Raw genomic sequence first — 22,672 nt, 5'->3', positions numbered from 1 at the left:
TTATAGTCCACAGTTGACCTATAAATGAAAGTCGTTTCAAAGTTATTTTTCAGCAGTATCATAGTTGTTTATGAGGTTTAAAATTAAATATTTGATGTAAGAAGAGTTACGGAGGAACATTTTTTACAAATTTTCGGATCTGAATAATTTGGCCTTTTGAGAAGGTTGTTTTAAGACAATATAAAATGGTCAAATTGGCAAATGTCGACAGCATTTGTTAGGCTACAAATAAGGCTAATGTTTTTGTAACAAAAAAACTTTGAAGAAAATGCGTTAACTACCTGTGCAGGAGGATGTGTATTTATTAATCTCCGGAAGAATAGGATTTGAATTATATTTATGACTATAAATCCGAAGACAAGTAACATTTTTAGTTAGAGAAATAGAATATCTTTCCCTGTAAGTTGACTTTGATTAGGAAAAGACTGAAAATATAAAATTATTTGAAGTGCTATAATAATAAACATAATCTTTATTCTAAATCTTATTAGCACGTAATTTCCGTCTAGTCAGTTCTATTTGATTATCCCAAGCATTTCACAAATAATCTTCCATACCAAAAAGGTCCGTAAAAAGCGAGAACAAACATTACATCATGAGAAAAACACTCTCGCCTCATATTACATGAAAATAGTGTTAATATATTGTAATATAATTCTACGCTTTCACATCAACACTGTTTATTGTAACCATTAGCACCTAACTATGAGAGCTGGCTGTTAACGCGAAATGTCATTTTAAAATACGACACTGTAGTGAACTGTTGCACTGAAAAAAAAAACGTATCATTTCAAAAAATCATATGTTTTGACAGATACATTTTTTAAATACGTTTTTTTACTGTCAAAGTTCAAATAATTATAAATTATATTTCGAACACTTATTTTTTTAAGTTGTGATTTGTTTTGAAACTAAACCTTTTTGGATGTTTTCAAATATGAAGGCGTTAGTTTTAGTACTGGTTATGATGTATACTTGGACTGTGGAAGGTGCTGAAAAAGAAAACGAAGTGGAGCCTAGAGGGAAAGGAGTGGCTTTCGCGTTGTTGAGTAAGTGTTTGCTATAATTTCTCTTTTAGTCATAAGATAAAGAAGAAAGATAATATTTAAATTTAATCTCTAGTATATTATGGTAGGTAGTAAATAATTGACGTAACATCTCTAGTAAAAATTAGGACTATAACATTTAGTGGTCTCCACAATAATTGCACTGACTTAATCCGACTTGTTTTGATAACTAGGCTTTATGTACTTTTGGCCAATGATTGGTAATGACCAATGTACCAACCACCAAAAAAGTATACATGGTTTGATTTTCTATAACTGTAGGTACTTAAATTAAGTTCATGTAATCTAGAACTGACTTAAAATGTAAGGGTTCCATTTTAAGGAAGCATTTCGCTCATACACATTGCCTTAAGTTTCAAAATTGAAAACACGTTAAAATTATTACTCTCTAATAGTAAAAAAAAAACTTAAAAGATTCAATAAAATATCAAGTGCGGTAATTATAAATCAAGTTGATGAAACTTGGCAAACTATCCGCTTTAAATTCGCGCTGAAAGTTTGCAAGCGTGTGAAGTTTGTTAACCCGTCTACGAGCGTGGCTTATTATAATCTTAAATTAACTTGAAAGAAAACTATCTAGCATAATATTACTAATGAGATACTATATAGGCTAGTTAATTTGTATCATACTACTCTTAAAGATATATGGTTAATGCCCAGTTTCTGAGATACATTTAGCGATAGTTTATCTGTTCAATAGCGTTTTTAATATGAGTTTTAACGCTATTGAATAGATAAACTACCGCTAAATATACCTCAGAAACCGGGGGTGAGCCGATCACACTAGAATAACTTAATACCCGGAATTTTAAAAAGCTCTTGCGATTGTTAGTCTCCCTACATTTTATCAGTAATTGTCTATTAGATGTTGTGGAACATACATATTACCTAGCATTTGTGAACGCGAGTACCTGTTACAAAACATTTCTGTCTGCATACACAGGTTCATTAATCACGATAGAATAGTCATGTACTTAAATTAAAAGAATAACACTTTTCAAGACTTACGAATATCAAAATATTTTATTTTTATATGTAATTCTCATAGTCTACGAACACTGATAAATGATTTCCGTTAAACAATTTTTTTAAATATTTTATTGCAAGTCGTTAAAGTTAATTTTAAAAAGTTCGCCTATCGACTTAACAAACTTAGAGCAATGTTTTGTTCAACAGATCAACTTCACTTTTATGCACTCATTGTTTACGATGCTTATTTACAGGTTTGCGTGTTTACTACAAAAGTAGTTTAGATTCATTAAGAAACGGTTGTAAATGCAGATCTTTTTCTCAGTTTCTTCTTTATTTTATCTGGCATCAAAGAAATAAACTATTACTGTAGTGTTATTTTTTAAGGAAAAATAACTATTCAAGAATCTTACGATTAATCTACGAAGTTGTCACTTACCAAATACCAATAGTTAGTAAACAAGTTAAGTAATGTCTTGTTTGTGTCTTACAAATATTACCACGGTTTACTATCATATCGATAGACCAGAAGGTCGATTTTCTAAGTGCCCCGGCATTGTCGGCAAGAACTTTTAAATAATATTGAATAATATGTCAAACTCTCGGTACTCGATTGTAGCGAGCGTAGAAATTGTGCTGCAGATAACGATTGTGCTAATAAACTAATGATTTGCCAGGAACCTTTAAAACAATTAAACATCAATTAAATTACGGAAGATATGAAATAAACATATGGGAATCGAAACTACGACATCCGTTAGTAATAGCAACACGTTAAAAATAACCACAGGGCTAACGCTAAATTAAACAATAACCAAAATTAAAATAAAAATTCAGACTCAGTAATGAAACTAACGACGTATTCATTAGGTTTATAAAAACATTAAAAGAAAGAGAATATAATTTTGAAACCAGCATTTTAGATTGAAACGGCTGGAATAAAAGAAACACTCGAATGAGGCTTTTAATTAAAAAACTCACTTAAATATTGCGTACTGTGAAAGAATAACTAATATCGTTTTTTGATTTCAAAGTGTATGTAATTAGTATTTTAATAGAAAAGTAAGTTGTTTCTCAAAAGATAAAGGTACGTGGTTGAAATAGATTTTTCTTAGGAATTTATTTTATTTTAATTTGCATCAAAGTAGCAAAGAAAACGTGAGATTTTAATTGGTTACGTTTTTTATATTGTTTTTTTTAAGACAATTCTAAAAGTTGCTTTTGAGTCGCGGGGACTTTTACAAACATACAAATAACGGCCACAAAGTACAACCAGACCCGAAAAAAATATTTCATATAATTGTTCCGTGTGGGAATTGAACTCACGACCTCCCGTCGCAATGGTAGCGGTGTGGCGACCCAAACCACCGCGCCACGGAGGCAATCGGAGGTTGTGAGTCCTGAAAAGCCATGATTTTGCAACCTTACTCAGTAGGAGCTAATAGAATGGAAGAAAGTACAAAAGAAATTCCGCGTTTTTCAGTATTCATCATAATGTAAGGAATATTATTTAACAGTCACAGTGAAGTGATAATGATTGCGTGAAAATATTATTCGTGAATTTCAAAACAATAGGTGTATGTATGGTGATAAATATTGCGCAATAGTTTACGCATCGAAAGTGTAAATGGATTGTCACAATGACATGTGTTTATTATACACTAAAACTTTCATACGAACGTTACTGAATTCTAGAAGCCTCCTATTTTACTGAACAATCACATTGTCAACGAGGTTCTCTAACCCCTATTTTCTGAGGTACATTTAGCGACAGTTTATATATTCAATAGCGTTTAAACTCATACAAAAAAAACCGCTATTGAATAAATCAACTGCCGCTACATGTACCTCAGAAGCCGGGCATTCATTATTGAATAACAACCGAACAAAATCACCGAATCACCGACCACTATAATTAAGTTTATTTTTAAACTACTTTCTTATATTCCTTTTCTTCATCCATTCTATCAGTAATACAAGAACTAAAACTGGGTCTTATTCCCGCTGCATCGGAAGAGTGCGCCGCAGAAAATTCTTCAAGTAGCCAGTATTTAAATGTGAATCGGAGACAAATTGAAATTCTAGCGAAGAAAGAACTATTATTGAATATATTAAGTTATACAGAAGGCGGTCTGTGGTTACCAAGTTGATTTAAAGACGATGGATTAAATAAGATATTGAGTTCTTTTTCTGTATTCAAGCAGTTTTTGCAGTGGTTTTGTGTTTCTGGGTTTTCATTTGACTTGTATTTGATTATTGGGAGGAAAAGGAATGAAAAGTTACCGCTTTTTGTTACAGAAGTAATAGAACAAAGATTTGTGTTTACTGTTTAGTATCTTGTGAATTACTATAGAGCATGAGAGTGTAGACTCTACAGCATTGGTGTAATACCCAGTGATATGTAATTTTAACCAATAATACAAATTGGATGTTCAGATAGATGTAGATAAGAAACGAGTTATTAGAAATAGATTAGTAGCGCTTTTATTTGTATTTTATATGCTAGCGTATCTCATCATTTTTCCAAATAAAGTGTTAAGAGTTTTGAAATACGGGTCGCTAATCAATATTTGCCTCGGGCATAGTAGAATACACCAATCCTTCTTTTACTCAATTAGTCAATTTCTATAAAAAAACTAGTAACTATCAAAGCTTTTCTCTTTGTTACAGCCCACCTCGCGATCATAACTGCAGGGAAAATCGGCCTGTACAAGATTATACTAAGCGTAGCCTTACTAGCAGCTACCATCAAACTGTTTCTTATACTAGCTTGGGTACTTAAAGTGTACAAACACGTTCCCGACCCGTACATACATTATAAACACACTGAACATAATCACTTCGGTCATTACGGTCAGGGATTTGATCCATATCGTGATCAATATGATCATAAAATCAAGTCAGGATATGAGACTCTGGATTTCATTGCTGATTTTATTACTAAACATCATCATAGACGTTGAAATAGGTGTGTATTTTATCGGCATTCATTTATTTTTTTTACACATAGAAACTCCTTTTTTAATCCATTACTGTCTCAATGCTGGTCATGGATCTCCTCCCGTATTCTGGGAGGTATTGGGTCTTTAAACTAGGAAACGCTTTGTGCTTTTATAAACGCTTATAGGAAGACATGTCGCTGAAGGAATCAGTAGTTAATAGTATTTCTTCTCTCACTTTAATATAATGTTCATCTTTTGTGCTTTAGGAATCTGATTCTAAAGAGAATGTAGTTTAATTATTTTTAAAATCAGATTGATGTTGACTAGACCAGATAATTACCTCGTTATAGTTGTAGTCTTAACAATCCCAAGAAAAATAATCCTTAATGCGGAATTAAAAAAAATGTAAATCAAATCCAATCGCTTTGAGTTTATTCATTAACATATTGATAAATACATCTTTTCAAGGTTCAGCGTTAATAATAGAGCTTTAAATCTGTTTTAAGTACAGCTTTACAATAACTTTATCGTACAACTTGAGTAGTTGTGAAAAACGAAGTTTAGTTAAAGAACTCTCGGGAGCGGCGTGCTATAATTACTTGGCAGGCACTCCGCCAGCGAGCGAGAAGGCAATCATAATAACTTGTAAAAATTACACAACAGCTTACTTTAAGCGTAGATGAGTAGAAAAGATTATGAACTACAATATTTTATTCAAAGAAAATGTTAATAAATGCACTGAACTTTTCTTTTGTGAGATGATTAACGCTGTATTCCACGCAGTTAATTGCAAAAAAACAAAGTGTAATTAATATATTTACTTATGAAATTGGCAATTTATTATGAGATATAGGTAATATTGTGAATGGTAACTTATTGTTTGTTTGATTTTATGTAATCAGTTGGTATATTGGTCACCTTGTTCTACTCTTACTTTTAGTGGCAAAACATAAGTCAATTTCAAGTTTAGTTCCATCTTAACCTTTTGTTAAATCACTCACGAAACAAATTATTTATTTTAAGCACTATTCTTCCAAAATAAAACCCTTTTATAAGCTTCGTGAAAGTGTATTTTAACTTAGTTTTTCTTTTGTCAACAGGTCATTTCTTCTACGTAGTTGCAACCAAAATAATTGTCCTGAAAATCGTCTACGGAGGTCTATTCTTCGCTCTAATATACAAAGGATGGAACTTCATGCTTTGGTTCATTCATTACTTGAAGGAAAGGGAACAACGACACGCGTATATCGAAGATCATTCCTTTGATCACTTTGATCATGGTCACTTCGATCATGATCATGATCATGGGCATTTCGATCATGATCATAATCATGATCACGATTACGGCAGTTATAGCTATGATCCGCAGCCGTACAATTATGATAAGTACGGATACGGAAGCGATTATAAAAAGAGGATTTATGACGCCGATGGATCTTACGCTGTTAAATCTAGTTGATTGAGTTTTTATTAGTTTTTAATTTAGAAAATTTTAGTACTTTTTGATATGCCATGTGTATTCATCGCCATCAGTAGATAATTAATTTATTTAAATCAGTTTTTAGTGGCCATATTACGTTGTAAATATGAATATAACAATTTAGATACTAAATATATTGTTATGTATATTGTATATACGTTTAACAGTTGTCTGATAACTATATCTCCATGCAAGAGTTGCACAGCATGAAATCATAGTATTTAAAGATATCTTGTCATTGAAATAAGTGTTTAATCTAACGATTGCTAATTCTTTTTTTATGATACAGATCTAGACACCAGAACCGCAAATAATAACACGCACAGTTGCAGAGTAAATAATGATCTCTATATTAAAAATAAATTGTGAAAAACATCCACAAATCAATATTTCTGTGCTTATTGCAATATTATCGTCTTATTGTGATCATTTTTGTTTCTGTTCAATGTTAGAGCGAGAGAAGAGATTTTAATTTGTTTTGTAATTATATTTTGTACTAGCTAACCCGCGCAACTTCGCTTGCGTCACCTAAGAGAATGGGTCAAAATTTTCCCCGTTTTTGTAACATTTTTCGTTCCTACTCCGCTCCTAATGACCGTAGCGCGTGTTATATTATATACGCCGTTATGTTATGTTAAATACGCCTATAGCCTTCCTCGATAAATGGGCTATCTAACACTGAAAGAATTTTTCAAATCGGACCAGTAGTTCCTGAGATAAGCGCGTTCAAACAAACAAACAAACAAACTCTTCAGCTTTATTATATTAGTATAGATAGATTGCTCAATTAATTTAGAAATGATTTTCCATTTTAGCAAGATGGTGGACGAAAATTAAAATAATAACTGTAGTTTATAATAATAGTGCCATTTTATAAATTAAATTTTATATTAAGTTATTTATTTATTGTAAATGTAAGTTTGTAAATAAAATTGAAATGTATTGTTGTTTATTTTGTCTTATTTATCAATGAAAATCCTTGCAAGTTGTTAAGAGTATGATATAATTCAAATAAATTATTTTTTCGAGACAGAGAGCCTTTAACATTTTCGCTGCTAATTTGTTAACTTACTTGGGCAGTGCCTGTGTTAATTTTAATTTATCTTTGTGTTTTTCTATTAGGACCAATAGAAAAAATATATTCAGTTCGAATTAAAAATAATAAATAATAACTAATAGTTCTAAATACATACTTATATAGATAAACTAGCTGACCCGCGCAACTTCGCTTGCGTCATTTAAGAGAGAATGGGTCATAATTTTCCCCGTTTTTGTAACATTGTTTACTGGTACTCTGCTCCTATTGGTCGTAGCGTGATGATATATAGCCTTCCTCAATAAATGGGTTATCTAATACTGAAAGATTTTTTCAAATCGGACCTGTAGTTCCTGAGATTAGCGCGTTCAAACAAACAAACAAACAATCAAACAAACAAACAAACTCTTCAGCTTTATAATATTAGTATAGATTAACATCCAGGCTAAGAATATATACTCGTGCTCATCACAGTAGCGCAATTCTATACAGCTACACTATTGAGTATCGAAAGTTTAAAACTTTAAATGTACTGCGATAGCTAGCTGGTTATCGATAGTCTATAGAAGTACATTATCGCACTACTGATACCGGTTTTAGGTTACATTATAGACACGAGAAATTTGCAGTGGGGATTTTCCAAAATCTAGCTAAATAAACAGTAGTACCGAGTTTGTTTACACTCCTATTTAGCAATAAGCTCGATTCCTGTTGCATGCGATCAACATTGTAGAAGTTTTACTTCAACAAAACATTCATTGAATGATCATTCTAAAGTGACAAGATTTCACTTTTGTGAAGTTTTCACTTAAATAAATATGCGTTTTAAAGTCTTTACACATTTAGCATGTCCATATAGATAGGTCCTAGTTTCATAATAGGTCCTTATTAGAAGTAAACTAGTAGTATATCCAGAGTCCTCTCACTACACATCTTTGCGTATTACACAAGCTCCTTACATTCATTACCGTATTCTGCGGAGAGGCAATCAATCTATCAAATACTTAATGTCTGTGTAGGGCTGCCCCCGCTTTGTTTTAGAACATCAATGACCTTAGAAGTTCAGTTATAGGATGGTCACCATGCCGCTACTGCTGATTGAGGTTGTGGGTTCGATTCCCATACGGAGTATTAATACTTTGTAAGGTGCTCGATACATGGCAGTGGGCTCGCTATTACATTTAACTAAGGTGGCAAAAGTGCTCAAAAATTGGATGTATTATACGCCTCTGCCTGCACTTTCGGATGTTGTAATGAGTGTGTAAGAAAATAGTTTGGCTAGATATTATGAATGATGAAGCGAAATTAACCAGAACAAAATTTAAAAATATTGCAAAAAACACTGTGAATTTAATGTATACTATAATAATATTATTCCCATTACTATTATTATTTCCCATAGTTATTATAAACAAATATATGTACGTGCTGGTAAACTAAACTATAATTACTGAGAACTGGGGAAAACCTAGCAACGTTTGGAAAGGTAAAAGCTTGTATTTCGCAAACTGAGCAGTGTTGTGACGAGAAAACCTACTCTCTCTGCACTTTCTATTTAACATAACATAATGTTGCCTCTCTACAAAGGGCTGGGTATAGATATACACTCAATATTTTACAAGTTAAAATCTTAATCAAATAGTTTACTTATTAAGGTCGAGTTTTGATTGATAAAGAGTCCGAGGCAATAAGCTTGCTCCCCATTACATAGGACTAATACTTCAAAAATGGCGAAAAATGTGTATAGTTAAACTCACTCCACCATAGTTGGAAGAAAGGCTAGGTTGATTGATTTATAACAGTTATGATTGTAAAAATAGTTGGCTTTAGAGTCAGTTCGCAAGGTAGAAATAAGAAGAACTGGCAAGAAACTCCCTTCAAGTACATAGCTTTGTTTTTGTTTTGTTTTGTCGTATGGTTAGTGGTCACCCTAGTGTCAAAGTTGTTCAAGCCGCTAGAAGGCCTTCGACATGGCTTAACGACTGTTATCTTAGTAGACAACAACTGGGACCGACTTTTTTTAGGTGCCCTCCGAAGCACGAAGACGCCCAGCTCAAATACCACTATGCGGTCACCCATCTATAGAATTCCCGTGCCAACGGTTGCTTAAATCCACAGATCGTTTACCGATCGGTGAGCGCAACGGGTTATGAGCGTCTTATAGCTTTCAATAAAAATAGCCTAAATGGTTTTTCGGAAAACTACTAAACCTGCAATAGTAAAACTAGGTAAGAAATCTTTGTCAGTATTTTTCATAGAAATGCCCGAGATAATCTAAATTGTAAGTAACAGCTAGTATATTATTAAAATACACTCTTTTATATCCAGACTTCATTATCAGAGTTCACACAACTCGTAGATGTTATATAAAAACTAATTGTTATATCTTTAGCAGTAAAACTAGACGACCACGCCACCTGTTGAACATAATACGAACTAAGTCTATTGAGTAGATTTTATTTCGTTTCATTATAATTTTACTATCTCAAAGAACCTGTGAATTGTTTTTGTGAAAAGAAAATATTATTAGAGCGAATGTTAGTAACTATTATTTTTTATGAAAACTTTTAGATTAGTCAACAGCTGTGAAAGATCAAAACAGCTAGCTAGCATGACTTAACGCGTGTGTAAAAAAAGCCTTCGTTTGATCCTCAGGTTAATGCTATCTCCATACCATTTTTTTATCAAAATCAGTTCAACGGTTTAGCCATGAAAGCGTAATAGGCAGAGTTTCATGTTTTGTAAGAATAAAATAAATTTAATCAATTTACTACTGGACCAGCTCCTGAAAAGGAGGGAGGCTTTGAAACCATCAAGCTGTTCAAATATGGGTTGTAGACTTAGTAATATGTTTTCTTAAATTAATATTAGTAAATGTGTGAAAGCCCTACAATATTTCCATATCCGTTGGGACAGGGGGGTGTTAGATGGCTCGCAAGGGCATCTAAATTCGGCGCTTGTAATGGAGCTCTCGACTCGAAGTAAACGTAGCAGATTGGCCGAGGGGGACTCTAACAACTCTTTGTCTAAAAGAATAATAGGTGAAGTGACCAGATTTTATATTGTTGAGAACAAAATTATTTAAGTATTTCTAGATGTATGTGTCTATAGCGAGAGTCGGAGACAAATATCAGTGTGTATCGTAGTTAAGTAGCGTTACAAAGGTTAAGTATAAAATGGATTGTCGTGTACAAAACAAAGTCAAGGATTACTTTTTGATCTAAGCGAGGACCAGAGACATCTGTATGGTATGTGACATACACCATCAATGAGTCACTGACACCATGATGCAGTCGCTACTTCATACTTACTGACATCACGTAATGAGTTCGATTCGCATTCGTTTGTTAAATGACTTGATATTTCAGGTAGAGAGTTGTAGCCTTGAAAAATAACATGAGCTAAATATTTTAGAGGGAGACACAATTTTTCTTTCACCCATCAAAGTCACGGGTAACAGCAAGTTACTCTATAACTGTAGTCACAAATCAAGCGTTTTAATAACCAATAAAATGGCCGTAAAGTTAGTACAATTTGTCAACGAGCTACAATGAGTGTACAGTTATAAATCGTGTGCTAACGATCATTGTGAAGAGTTTGACGGCAAATGTAACTGTCGCAGCACACAGTGTTGTTTTATTGTTCAAACGTGATTTTAAATGATACGGTTTGAACGGAAAGTATTTGCCGAAGAATCGATTTTGCGAAGAGCTGAGGCCTATAATCAACGAAATCGAATATTTGTGAAAATTTCGTTTGATTTTTATCAGAATGCTATCCGTTATAAAATGTCGGTCGAACTATGGTTCAAAAATATGGCATGCTCTTCCGATACTGCGCTAAAAAACAAATGTGGCACTGACATTTTTTTATTTATATAGATTGCGGTTAAAGGTTCTGTTGATGTTCTTTTCCATATAATTTATATAAGTTACCTATGTGGTCCGAGGACTAAGATGAGAGTACCGTGACGACTGAGCTACTATCGAGTTCCATATCAGTTTTTATCATAGCAGTCATATATTGGCTCAAAAAATTATATAATCTACATACACTGTACATTCGAGACAGTATCTGGTATGATATTCTCGTCGTAACGTTTTACTTGAGCCATAACGCGACTCGCGATATCGTAGTCTGGACACTTTTATAGCCAGCGGTCAAATGGCTCAACAAATCTTCACAATAAAACTGAAAAGATACTGGTTCTTTTATGATTGTGCCACTTGTAGTGCTTTAGTACTTCAATGCAGCACTCAGTTGGGAACTTTTAAATTCAACGATTGACCTTATATGGCTTAGGTTAGTTCGATATGTACAAACACGTAATATGGATCAGTTCCTTTCAATATTTACACATCCATATTACGATTACGATTCCATATCCATATTAACGAAAGTTGGTCTGGATTTGCTCATTGGTTCATTGGTAAATTGGTTTAAAGCATTGTACTGGTTGTGATGAAATGACATGGATAATAATGGAGATATTTGTAGATCTGGGATTAAAATCTACTTAGTTTGTCAACCACTACTTAAGAAAATGAAAGAGCAGATAAGTAAGTGAATTAGCTAACCAAATAACTGTTGAAGTTAAACCAAGTAATGATTGGCAAATATTAGAACCGTATATATATAATACAAGAACTACAATCTTTAATTGAGTAATAGTTGGCGTAAAACCAACCTAGTACTTGTCTGGCAAGTAGTGTAACACGTAAGTAGAATTTAGGCGGAACATTCTCTCTCTCTCTCTCTCTCTTCCATGCTATGACTCCCCAATGGATGTGCGATCAGCTTTTCTGATCGCACATCCATTGTCTGCTTTGTCCTGGATATCGTCTTCGGAAACCTCACACCATTAGGACATTCTATTGCATATTTACTAAATAAGGCAAAAGTTAAAATGTAATTCTATTTGTATAAATTTGACTACCTCCGCAGTGGTTTAGGTCGCCACGCCGCTACCATTGTGACGGTAGCTCGGGGGTTCGATTCCCATACGGAACAATTTAGTGCATTTCACAATTAATAATATTTTCGGGTCTGGTTGTGCTTTGTGTCCGTCGTTTGTATGTTTGTAAAAGTCCCCGCGACACAAAAGCAATTCTAAGTGCGGGAGTTGTCCTCTTCTAACAAAAAAAAAATCCTATTAAAACAAACTTCTCACAGCCAGTACCTGCTTTGACTAGTTCTAATGAATATTTAATAATTATTTGTAACAGAATATTAATAATAACTGAGAAAGTTTACAAAAGAAATTTCTTCAAACAGTTCGTTTGAGAACTAAGTTAATTAAATTCTTGGACTCGTGAACTATTAGTTGATACTCGTGACTTCGCTTGCGTGAAATGTAAAATGTTTCGTAAAAAGAGACTTAAGTGATTTGGAGATCGTGTAGTTTTGTATGAGAAAAAGACTTTTCAAAATAAGATCAGTGGTTTTTGGGATTAGCATGCTTAAACAAATTAACAGTGCAGTTTTATTAGGCGTTTCTCTTAAGGCGCTAATTTGGATTCCGAACGAAAAATGTATGTGAAACTACGGACAAATATTGGTTAGTAATAATATATTTTTTAATTGAAACAAGAAAAGTAGTTTCAATGCGTCTAAATATATTATTTAGTCCGGTCAAATTAGACCAAAAAATCAGTAAACCCACGACAAATTCAGGGGAAGCTGAAAATTCTTAAAATTGTTTAAATTATAATTATAAACATTGTCTTAAAAGTCCCAACCGATCCCATGTAAGGAAAAAATTTTAGCGGGGTAATAAGGTCCAAAAAATTAGATTTTCGCGATTTTCTTGAAAACGGTAAGTTTTATCGCAAAATTACCCCAGACATAATTTGTAGATCAGGGAATTTCCTATAAAAAAGGTATCAATAATTTTTTCCCTAAAAGCCACCGCTTCTGAGATATAACGATGCAAAAAATTGCGAGCGTCATAATACACTCATACACTAATTCAACTTGCTTTAGCAATTATAATATTAAAAGAAGTTGAAATCGATGACATCATGGATGCTGATTTAATAATTAATATCGAAAATATAGAAGATAAAATTTTTTCATACAATGATATTGAAAATGATGAAATATCTGGAGCTTTACTTAATAAACTGAATCAAAAACTTAAGGATTATGAGGAACGAGGACCAACAGCGAAACTTTGGATTCAATATTTTTATATGGTTTCAATTCTTAAAGAGTTTTTAAGAGCTGAACGTACGGGGGATTGGAAAGCTCATTTAAACTGCGTCAAAGAAATGCTTCCTTACTTTCACGCGTCTTAACATTTTCCGTATGCTAAGTCTGCACACCTAATACTTGCAGGATATGCTACAATTAGAGAATTTCATAGATCCTGAAGTCTATAAAAATTTTTCAGAAGGATTCTTCACTGTGAGACGTTCAGACAAATTAAGCTGTGGCACTTCAACGGACATGGTAATTGAGCAGTCTATGATGAAAGCTATGAAGACAGATGGAGGTATTGCTCGAGGAAGAAGCACAAAACAGAGTGTCATAAGTAAATGGGTTTATAGTATGCATGCAATGAATACAGTTTGTGAAAAATTAGAAGATCTGGCTAATGTTAGGATGGATACGACCGAGCAGCATGTTGATGCAAGTGATTCACGAGTAGAAAAAGATGCTAAAGACTTACGAAAACTTTTGGAATGGTTCTCAATACATAATCCTTTTCCAGAGGTTTTGCATCGTTATATCTCAAAAGCGGTGGCTTTTAGGGAAAAAATTATTGATACCTTTTTTATAGGAAATTCCCTGATCTACAAATTATGTCGGGGTAATTTTGCGATAAAACTTACCGTTTTCAAGAAAATCGCGAAAAACTCATTTTTTGGACCTTATTACCCCGCTAAATTTTTTTCCTTACATGGGATCGGTTGGGACTTTTAAGACAATGTTTATAATTATAATTTAAACAATTTTAAGAATTTTCAGCTTCCCCTGAATTTGTCGTGGGTCAAATGTCTAAATTGACCGGAGTAATTTTTCATTATTTGTTTTGGTGATTGCTTTGTAGAATTTGTTTCTCAAAATATTTATGAAAACAGGCTTTTGTGTCGGTCCTAGTTGCTCTATAGTACCTATTTGGTTTCTTTGCAAGTAAAAATAGTACATCACGTTAATTTCCTACTAATAATTGGTTTATAACAATTCTCTTTCTTCCACCAAAAGTAGAATATCAGTTTAAGATGTAATAATCCACTGAGGTTAGATTTTTACATCATCAGATAACTTAAATTGAGGAAAAATTTTGGAAGTTTTGACAGATTTTTTCTACAGTATCTTAAATTGAATGCCAATTCTTAAGCTATCGAAATGAATCTAAGGTAGAATGCTAATTTGTGCTCAGTTTTTTTTTATTTGTCATTATTATTAAACCAAATACTAACACTACTATAAAAAACTTAATAAAGGAGAAATTTATAGACAAATGGGACATACCAAAATCAAAAGAAAGTAGCCATTGTTTTTATTTCACTACATCCCAATTAACTACTGATACTTAAGATCTTTCCAGCCTTTAATAGTCTCAAAACAATACGAGATTTATAATTCTAGAACATTATTCGTGAAACTCCACCTACGTTTTGCACTGACCTAATTCATTTAATAGCTGACTAACAAATAGTTCCGCTCTGTCATCATATCGGGATATCCTCTGCACTCTACACCAAAACATTGCACACTGACGGATATGAAAAAATACCGACAATGACGTTATATACGATTCTAAATATTTGGAAATATAAGGGCACAGATATATAGAGTTAAGCAGAAAGAAAATGAGATATGAGAATAACTTACCCGGCTTTAAGGAGAGGTTCATGTTTAGTCATTTGCATTTTTCATTGGAAGAAGTGGTTGGTTAGTTTTGTTTTTTAGTTATTGAGCACTTTATTATCTTTCTTGATGAATCTAGTGTGTCGAGGAGTTTAGACCTTAAGTATGAATCAAAATAACGTGTTGAGCGTGATGTGTAGCAGTTATCATGTAGAAAATACTAGTTCGTATTTACTTGTATGTAGAAATTATATTTAAGTTTTTACCTACTTCCCCTACTTTAAAATAATCGTTATAGTATAGGTTCATTCATCGTCAAAATAACGCTAAAAGCTTCGCTTATCTATTAGCAAAAAAGTAAATTCCTTTTTTAATTTGTGTTGATCCTGTAATCAACAGGAATGACCATCCATCAGGCTTACGGAATAATTCACGTGGAACTTCCACGCCTATGCAAATGAGGCCTTAAAAGACATTACGGCAGAATCTCATCCCTTCGCAGTGTGTTACACAGATTTACACACAACATTAACATAAAGAACAGTCTTATAAAACAGAAATATTACCTCAAGGAGCCTAACGAAATGGAAACACAACCGCTTAATAAATAACACATTTATTTCATGGCGCGAAACTTTCAAATACAATAGATCTTATAACTCCATCACCCAAATATTCGAACGTTTATTACCTAAATTATGACGTTGCAATAAATAGTACTTTGGCTGTCATAAATCTTCGTTGTTTAGCGTCCGAAATATTGCTTCAACGACTTTCAGCCGTGTTAAAGCTTAGTCAGTCTTAATTCACTTATACTATTTTGTTTTCACTCTTCTTGTTCAACAAGTGCGTAGTCCAGGCCGTTGGTCTCGAGTCCTTTGGTAACTTCGTTATCCTTTGCTGTTTTTGTTGTGGTCTTCAATTCCTTCTTCCTTATTTTGCCGACGTGTGTTGTTGCTTCGACTAAATCTAGCTGTTCTAGAGGTGTAGCTGATGATGCTTGTACTGGGGCAACTGGTTCTTCCTTCTTAGCTGTGCTGGTCTCAATTTTTTCTTCTGTCTCTGGTTTTTCTTCTGGTTTCTCAGTTTTTTCTGGAACTTTCACAGGTAGTCTCACTTCTATGGGCACTTCAATTTCCGGAGGTGGTGGAGGCAGCTCATGCTTAGGCACCGACACACAAAGCACACCGTTCTCCTTAAGGACAGCTTTTACTTCCTCCTGTTTACTTCCAGGCGGCATCACGAATCTCTGCACAAAGTGGTTGGCGAGGAACTGCTGATTCTCATTCTTATCCTTGTGCTTTCCTTCCACGATGATGTATCGGTTCTTAACTTTGATTCTCAACTCGTCAGGCTTGAACCTCTTGACATTCAAATTAACCTGGAACTTTTCGTCATCTGACACGATCTGGGGCTCTTCCAGTGCGTCTTCGACTTCCAAAGCTGCTGCAGCCCTGATGAGTTGACTCCAAGGCCACATATAATGGTAGGCAAGCGTGTGGGTCAGGTGTTTGTCAATCATGGTAAAGGGATCCTCCACCCGGTGCCGCCGGCTCTCATGGCAGGCCACGGTGGTTAAAAACGCAAGGAAAATCAAATATTTCTGCATCGTTCGCGTTGCTTTCGCTTCGTATTACTATGACGGCTGAGCCAACCTCGAGGCTTATATAGGCTTGGTCGTCTTTCGAGAATGTACGAACGCCCATTGATAACCGCAGCGGTAAAATCCAGTAGTTGTAAACATTTGGAAAGTTTATTCAGCTGCGTGAATGTCACTGTGATTCATATGTGTATTTTGTAATCGGATGACACGAAATTAGTTCCGATTTATTGCTTTTCTATGAATTTTTGCGTCGTTATGTCTGAGTCAATATTATGTTGTTTTAATTACAGAGGTTGAACGTATCATGTTATTGGGAACACGAGAGTGTTGTCTGACCTTTATAGCTTTATTTTATATGAAATAATTGGGATCACCTTGAACACAAGTTTTAATTATTAGAAATTGAGATCTAGTTTATAGTACGCGGGTCACGTTGGCGTGTTTGCTTACTGTTAAATAACTTGTTGTTATCGTTTATTTGGTTCAAAACTAAAGAGAGGTTTGTAGAAACTTTTGCTGTGATAGAATATTCATGTCTCATTTATGTTGTTATTCAATTTTTCATTTTGTTTTGGTAAGGATACCTCATAATGGCTTAAGTTCAAGCAAGATGTAAGTTAGCAGGCACATTGAAGCAATTTTTGCATATATTTTTGTGCATCGAGTTACTTAACCAAAGATAAGATCTTGCATATCTATTTCTAATATCTGTTACATAATTCTTATAACAAAATTTCTCTAAAACCACAACAACACCATTTGTCTTTGCAATTATCACTTCCACGCACGAGTTGGTGACTCCTGCGCAACTTGTTTAGATCACACACACACATGCGCGCGCACGCTGCGGGCAATGACCGCGTCTGTGTGCGCCGTACCGTTACCACAAGTTGATGCATTTATTTGTGGGTCAACTTTTACTCTTAATACACAACAATAACACTTTCCTACATTTGTTATATTATTTGTAACAGTAGCAATAACCTTTCCAATCTAACAAAAAGCTTCTCCAAGCTTTTTGCTATCTCTACAAAGTAATTACGAATTTATTTTCACCAAAGTGTGTTACCTAGTTTAGTGTTAAATTACCTATAATTTGTAGAAAATTGCTTGCAGTTAATTCGTCATTTAGATTTTTCATACATTATTTCGTCACGGTGAAATTTTGTTTTGAAGATTTCGTGATTTCTTCTTTGTGTATTTGGTTTTTTCCTTGTGCATAGGTTAATGTGTTCCGAGTAAAGCTGCCACTTCCGGGTGACGTCACTTAACGACGGTATTCGGAGACAAGAAACCTCCATTAAAGTTAACTGTACTTAATGCTGTCTTCACGAGTTTACTGCTGATGAAAGATATAGAGAGATCTTTGGCAATGACATTGAATAAGCTGCAGCTGTTGTTTTGATGTAGAAACAAAACTTGTAAGTACGTATATAAACAGTCTAATCACTAGTTAATCAGTCTACCCTATATTCGTTTTGAAAGTTATATTAAAATCATATTTGACTAAGTTGAAGTGAAAGAGAAGATTTCTTCAGTTGTTCTGGAGGTAAGACTTTAAAAAATAGATAAGTAATTATCGTGAAATTATAAGCCAATTACAATAACGCAATAAACCTTAACAACCTGTCTAATTTTAGATTAATTGTAACATCATATCTATGTTATATCCGATACGCAGATCATTTTGTAGAAAAACAAATTTGTTCGAAAACAATGTCTACGATAAAACATTGTAGGTTTAAATCCACGTGCAGCAGAGCCTCGTCACAAATTCACCGTCCGTAAATATAAGAGGTGCCTTTAAAAGCGTTTTCAGAAATTCCTATTACGAGTGGCATCAGGAAAATTGGCGTATCAAATATTTACAGTGAATTCTAAGATGCTAGCAGTATTATATTTTGTGGAAAGTATTTTTCCTGGTTTTAGTAGCAGCGCTTTGAAATGACATCCATACTTCCTGCCTATTATAAATGCAAAGGTTTGACTTTATCTTCGTTACTCTTATAAGCAAAAACTATAGCTATTGAACGGATTTTGATGAAATTTGAAATACAGATAGTTTATAACCTGAACTAATGTACAGTATACTTAAGGCTCTGGTAAATCTTTTCACGAAGCCCAAGTCGTGGACAAAAGCTAGAAATATTATAAATTCAAAAGTTTGTCTATCTAATATGCTTTCGAGACTAAATTACAAAATCGATTTTCAATATTAATAATAGTATAGAGATCATTGAAGACCTGCTATTCATTTTCATCAAAACAATATTAAATTGTCAAATTAGAGGATAAAAGTAAGTCTGTGACTGGAGTCACGAGGTTACCGCCAGTTAGCATTATTTTTTGTATTGTGGTTATGTGTGGTGTCTATTGTTAACATTGCACCTCATTTATGGTGGTTTACGTAACAATTGAACTGTTTTGAAAGTAAAAGTATGGTTTTAAAAAGCATAGCATGGTGTGTCTGTTTGTTTGTCTATCTGTTTGTCTGTTGCGCTTTCAAGGCTATAACACTGAGCCCAATTAGATAAAATATGGGATGGTTGGAGCTAGAGATCTCGGGACAAACATAGAATATTTTTTGTTCAATTTTAATCCCTGAACAAATTTCTACGTGAACGAAAGCGTGGCTTAGCTAGTAGTTCAATAATCGTTCTTTGAACAATTCGGCATCCAAACTAGATCATCAAATTTGACCAAATCATTTCTATATTATTAAACCTTGTTTTCAAAACCATAAGCGTGACAAGAGCCATAACAGAATATTGTCAACTTCGCAAGAGAAAATGAATGCATGTCGCAATGTATAGAGGTCGTTGACACCGATGACTCAATTACCGGCTTACGTTACAGCGTGGGACGGTGTTCGATTCTTTGTTTGTTTACTAACAAGGTTAGAAATGTTTTGAAGAAATTCTTAAGGTTTTTTAGTAGTTTCTTATGTTAAAGAGGTTTTCTTATTTAAATTAGATGAGTTACTTGCTGACTTAGGCAAGCGGCAACCTCAATGTTGAACTATTTTTATAAGTAATTTTTTTTGTTTAAATATACCTTTATTTTTGTTTTTTTTTTTTATGATTTTGTACAGTAAATCAGAATTAAGTATTTTCTTGAGTGATAACCTTATCGTTGTCTGTTAATTATTATAATTAAACAACGTTTTAAAATATGTTAAATGCACCTGTCCCTTTACTGTGTTAGTTACTAGAAGTTTCTCATATAGGTACTTCGTGCTTAACGCGTTCTTAATAATTCAATTTCCTTACGATAATTTAATTTTAATTGAAATCACGACTGCAATAACACACTCATATTTTTACAAAAATAAAGCCTTGTGAAAAATATATGTAACACAATTGTGGAGCAAACCGCGTGAAATTAATTAAAAGCACGAAAACCGAAGCCATAATATTACGAGTCACCAAACCGGTACACTTTGTATGCTGACGTTACAGTTGCGTGAGCAGAAATACTAGTTTTCAACATCGTGATATAAATACACAACTCAATCAAAGAAATAAATACCTTAAATAAAGGGAGATATAATTCAAAATTTCTTGTCACTTTTGACGGTCGTATGTCTTTTTCGAATCTAGAACGTTCATGTCATAGATTGATTCTAAATAGTCGTAAGTGCAGTTCATATCTTGTTAAATTTTCGACTTTGTGGCAGTTAGTCAAAGTATACATTTCTATATAGGGTGGATATTTATAATGTGTTTTCGAGATAGTTCGACCGGTTTCGCGTAATATTGTAAACAAACAAATGCAACAGGTCTGGCGTAGGGAACCTTAAAGAGGCAATAGGGGTAAAAAGGACTATGTGTGATTCATTTTAACAGTATTTATCTATTTGAGCAATGTAGCAAGCCTACTTATGGAGGTCTTATCATTGCATGTCTGAGAATTCTTTTAATAGTTAAAATAGGAAATATAGAACTCTAACTTACACTGGACCAACTGTGGAAGTAGGCTTCACTCCTCCCTCATTACGAAAGTAAACTTGTAATCTAGCAGTGGGTTAGTGTCCATAAATAACAATATTGTGATGAGAAAAGAGTTAAGTCCTTGTATTTTTGTACAAAGAAAATAATCATGTGTAATGTTTGTGTTTGCAAAGACTTTAGTTCAACCGAATCAGATCGTGTAAAATTTATTCTGTATAGGTATTTGAACCGAAACCACATGTGCATTTGTAATTAGCGACTGTTAGTGTTTCCGTCGCAGTTATATGGAGTTAGTGCTTAAAATCAAGGCCTATTCCACGTATACAGACCTACTAGCAGCTGCTTGCAATATTTGCAGTCTAGAAAAAATATACATATTTGCGTTTATTTACACAGTTTTCGGCTTAAATACGAGGTCACGTATTTAAACAAGTGCCTTTACGCTTTATACAGGTACTTGTACTTAGCGATAAAGATATACAGCGACTGGGATCTTAAACTTTTTTACTAAGAATTGCTTTTTACAAACAACGGACACAAAGTACAACCGAAACAACTATTTGTGGATCGCAAAAGTAATTATTCCGTTACGCATGTAGTGGCAAAGCCATCACCTTAACCATTGCGCCATGGAGGTCGTCAATACTTAATAAATATAATATCAATAATTATTCTTTACTCGACCTGGGAAATGAATCTAAAGTCCTAAGTAGTGATATAAACTGCAATTGCAGTAAACTTTTATGTTCTAATAAATAAAGTTCCCCATAAACTACTTTTATATTCTCACAATTACCATAGATAATAATTACCGGTCTACTTCTCACTAGCCAGCAGAAATTCAAAAGAAATTCTGCATAAAAATTCAGTTAATTCAACTGCTATAATGAATTCTGACCCTCAAACTATAAAAATAAAAGTTAACGCTCCACTTTTTATCATTAAACTGCAAAATAAATTAACGTAGTTTTTTTTTTGCTAATGTCTTCTGAAATCTGTATTTTTATAACTTGGTAATTAACTAACGGTTCAGAATTGTAATTAGTAAATTAGGCTTTTTATTAGTGCACATTTTGTCTTTTTCGTTGTTATTTCGCCGTCAGCAGCTGTTCAGTAATTTATTTTAATAATATAATTACTAATTTGAAGTTTTATTATTCAAACTAGCTGACCCGCGCAACTTCGCTTGCGTCACATAAAAGAGAATGCGTCATAATTTTCCCCGTTTTTGTAACATTTCTCGTTGCTACTCCGCTCCTATTGGTCGTAGCGTGATGATATATAGCCTATAGCCTTCCTCAATAAATAGGCTTTCCTACACAGAATTTTTCAAATCGGGTCAGTAGTTCCTGAGATTAGCGCGTTCAAACAAACAAACAAACCAACAAACAAACAAACAAACAAACTCTTCAGCTTTATAATTTTAGTTTAATTACATATCAAAGGGTTATTCCAAATTTAGAAAATTTGATAAAGATTTTGGAATTTCGTTAATACTTTTAATTATCTCGGAGTTAAATATTTATTAATATTTATGAGTTTTATAGAGGAATATGGATTTGACCTAATCACCCTAATCTCCTCTACAAGGGGAGGCAATAGAATGATTGGAACAGTGGAGCTTGCTTCTGGAACCTAATGGTATGTGAATTTTATACATAAACATAGGAAACTAGCCCGTAGCCCACTGAGCCGGTAGGTTTATCAAGGTCGAAATGCAAAGCTTTGGAGATTCAAATTAAGTTCAGTTTAAATAAATATTTTAATATGAAACCCAGTGATAGTAGATGGAGACGTTTCTGATCCTCTA

General features: G+C 33.5%; 2 protein-coding genes across 2 annotated transcripts; one reads left to right on the top strand and one right to left on the bottom strand.

Annotated features, from left to right (window-relative positions):
- Positions 1–937: 937 nt before the first annotated feature.
- LOC142982648 (uncharacterized) lies at positions 938–6,437 on the top strand. Its single transcript, XM_076129304.1, has 2 exons — positions 938–1,049; positions 6,079–6,437. Exons 1-2 carry the CDS (start codon positions 938–940, stop codon positions 6,435–6,437), a joined length of 471 nt encoding a protein of 156 aa, XP_075985419.1.
- A 9,472-nt stretch (positions 6,438–15,909) lies between these two features.
- On the bottom strand, positions 15,910–16,959 carry LOC142977507 (uncharacterized). Its single transcript, XM_076121426.1, has one exon. The coding sequence runs from the start codon at positions 16,916–16,918 to the stop codon at positions 16,136–16,138; it is 783 nt and encodes a 260-aa protein (XP_075977541.1). The 5' UTR covers positions 16,919–16,959; the 3' UTR covers positions 15,910–16,135.
- Between the last annotated feature and the right edge of the window lie 5,713 nt (positions 16,960–22,672).

This window comes from Anticarsia gemmatalis, chromosome 1 (assembly GCF_050436995.1).
Source record: "Anticarsia gemmatalis isolate Benzon Research Colony breed Stoneville strain chromosome 1, ilAntGemm2 primary, whole genome shotgun sequence".
Classification (NCBI taxonomy): Eukaryota; Metazoa; Arthropoda; class Insecta; order Lepidoptera; family Erebidae; genus Anticarsia; species Anticarsia gemmatalis.
The sequence above is the reverse complement of the archived record's forward strand: the minus strand, read 5'-3'. Positions and strand labels throughout refer to the sequence as shown.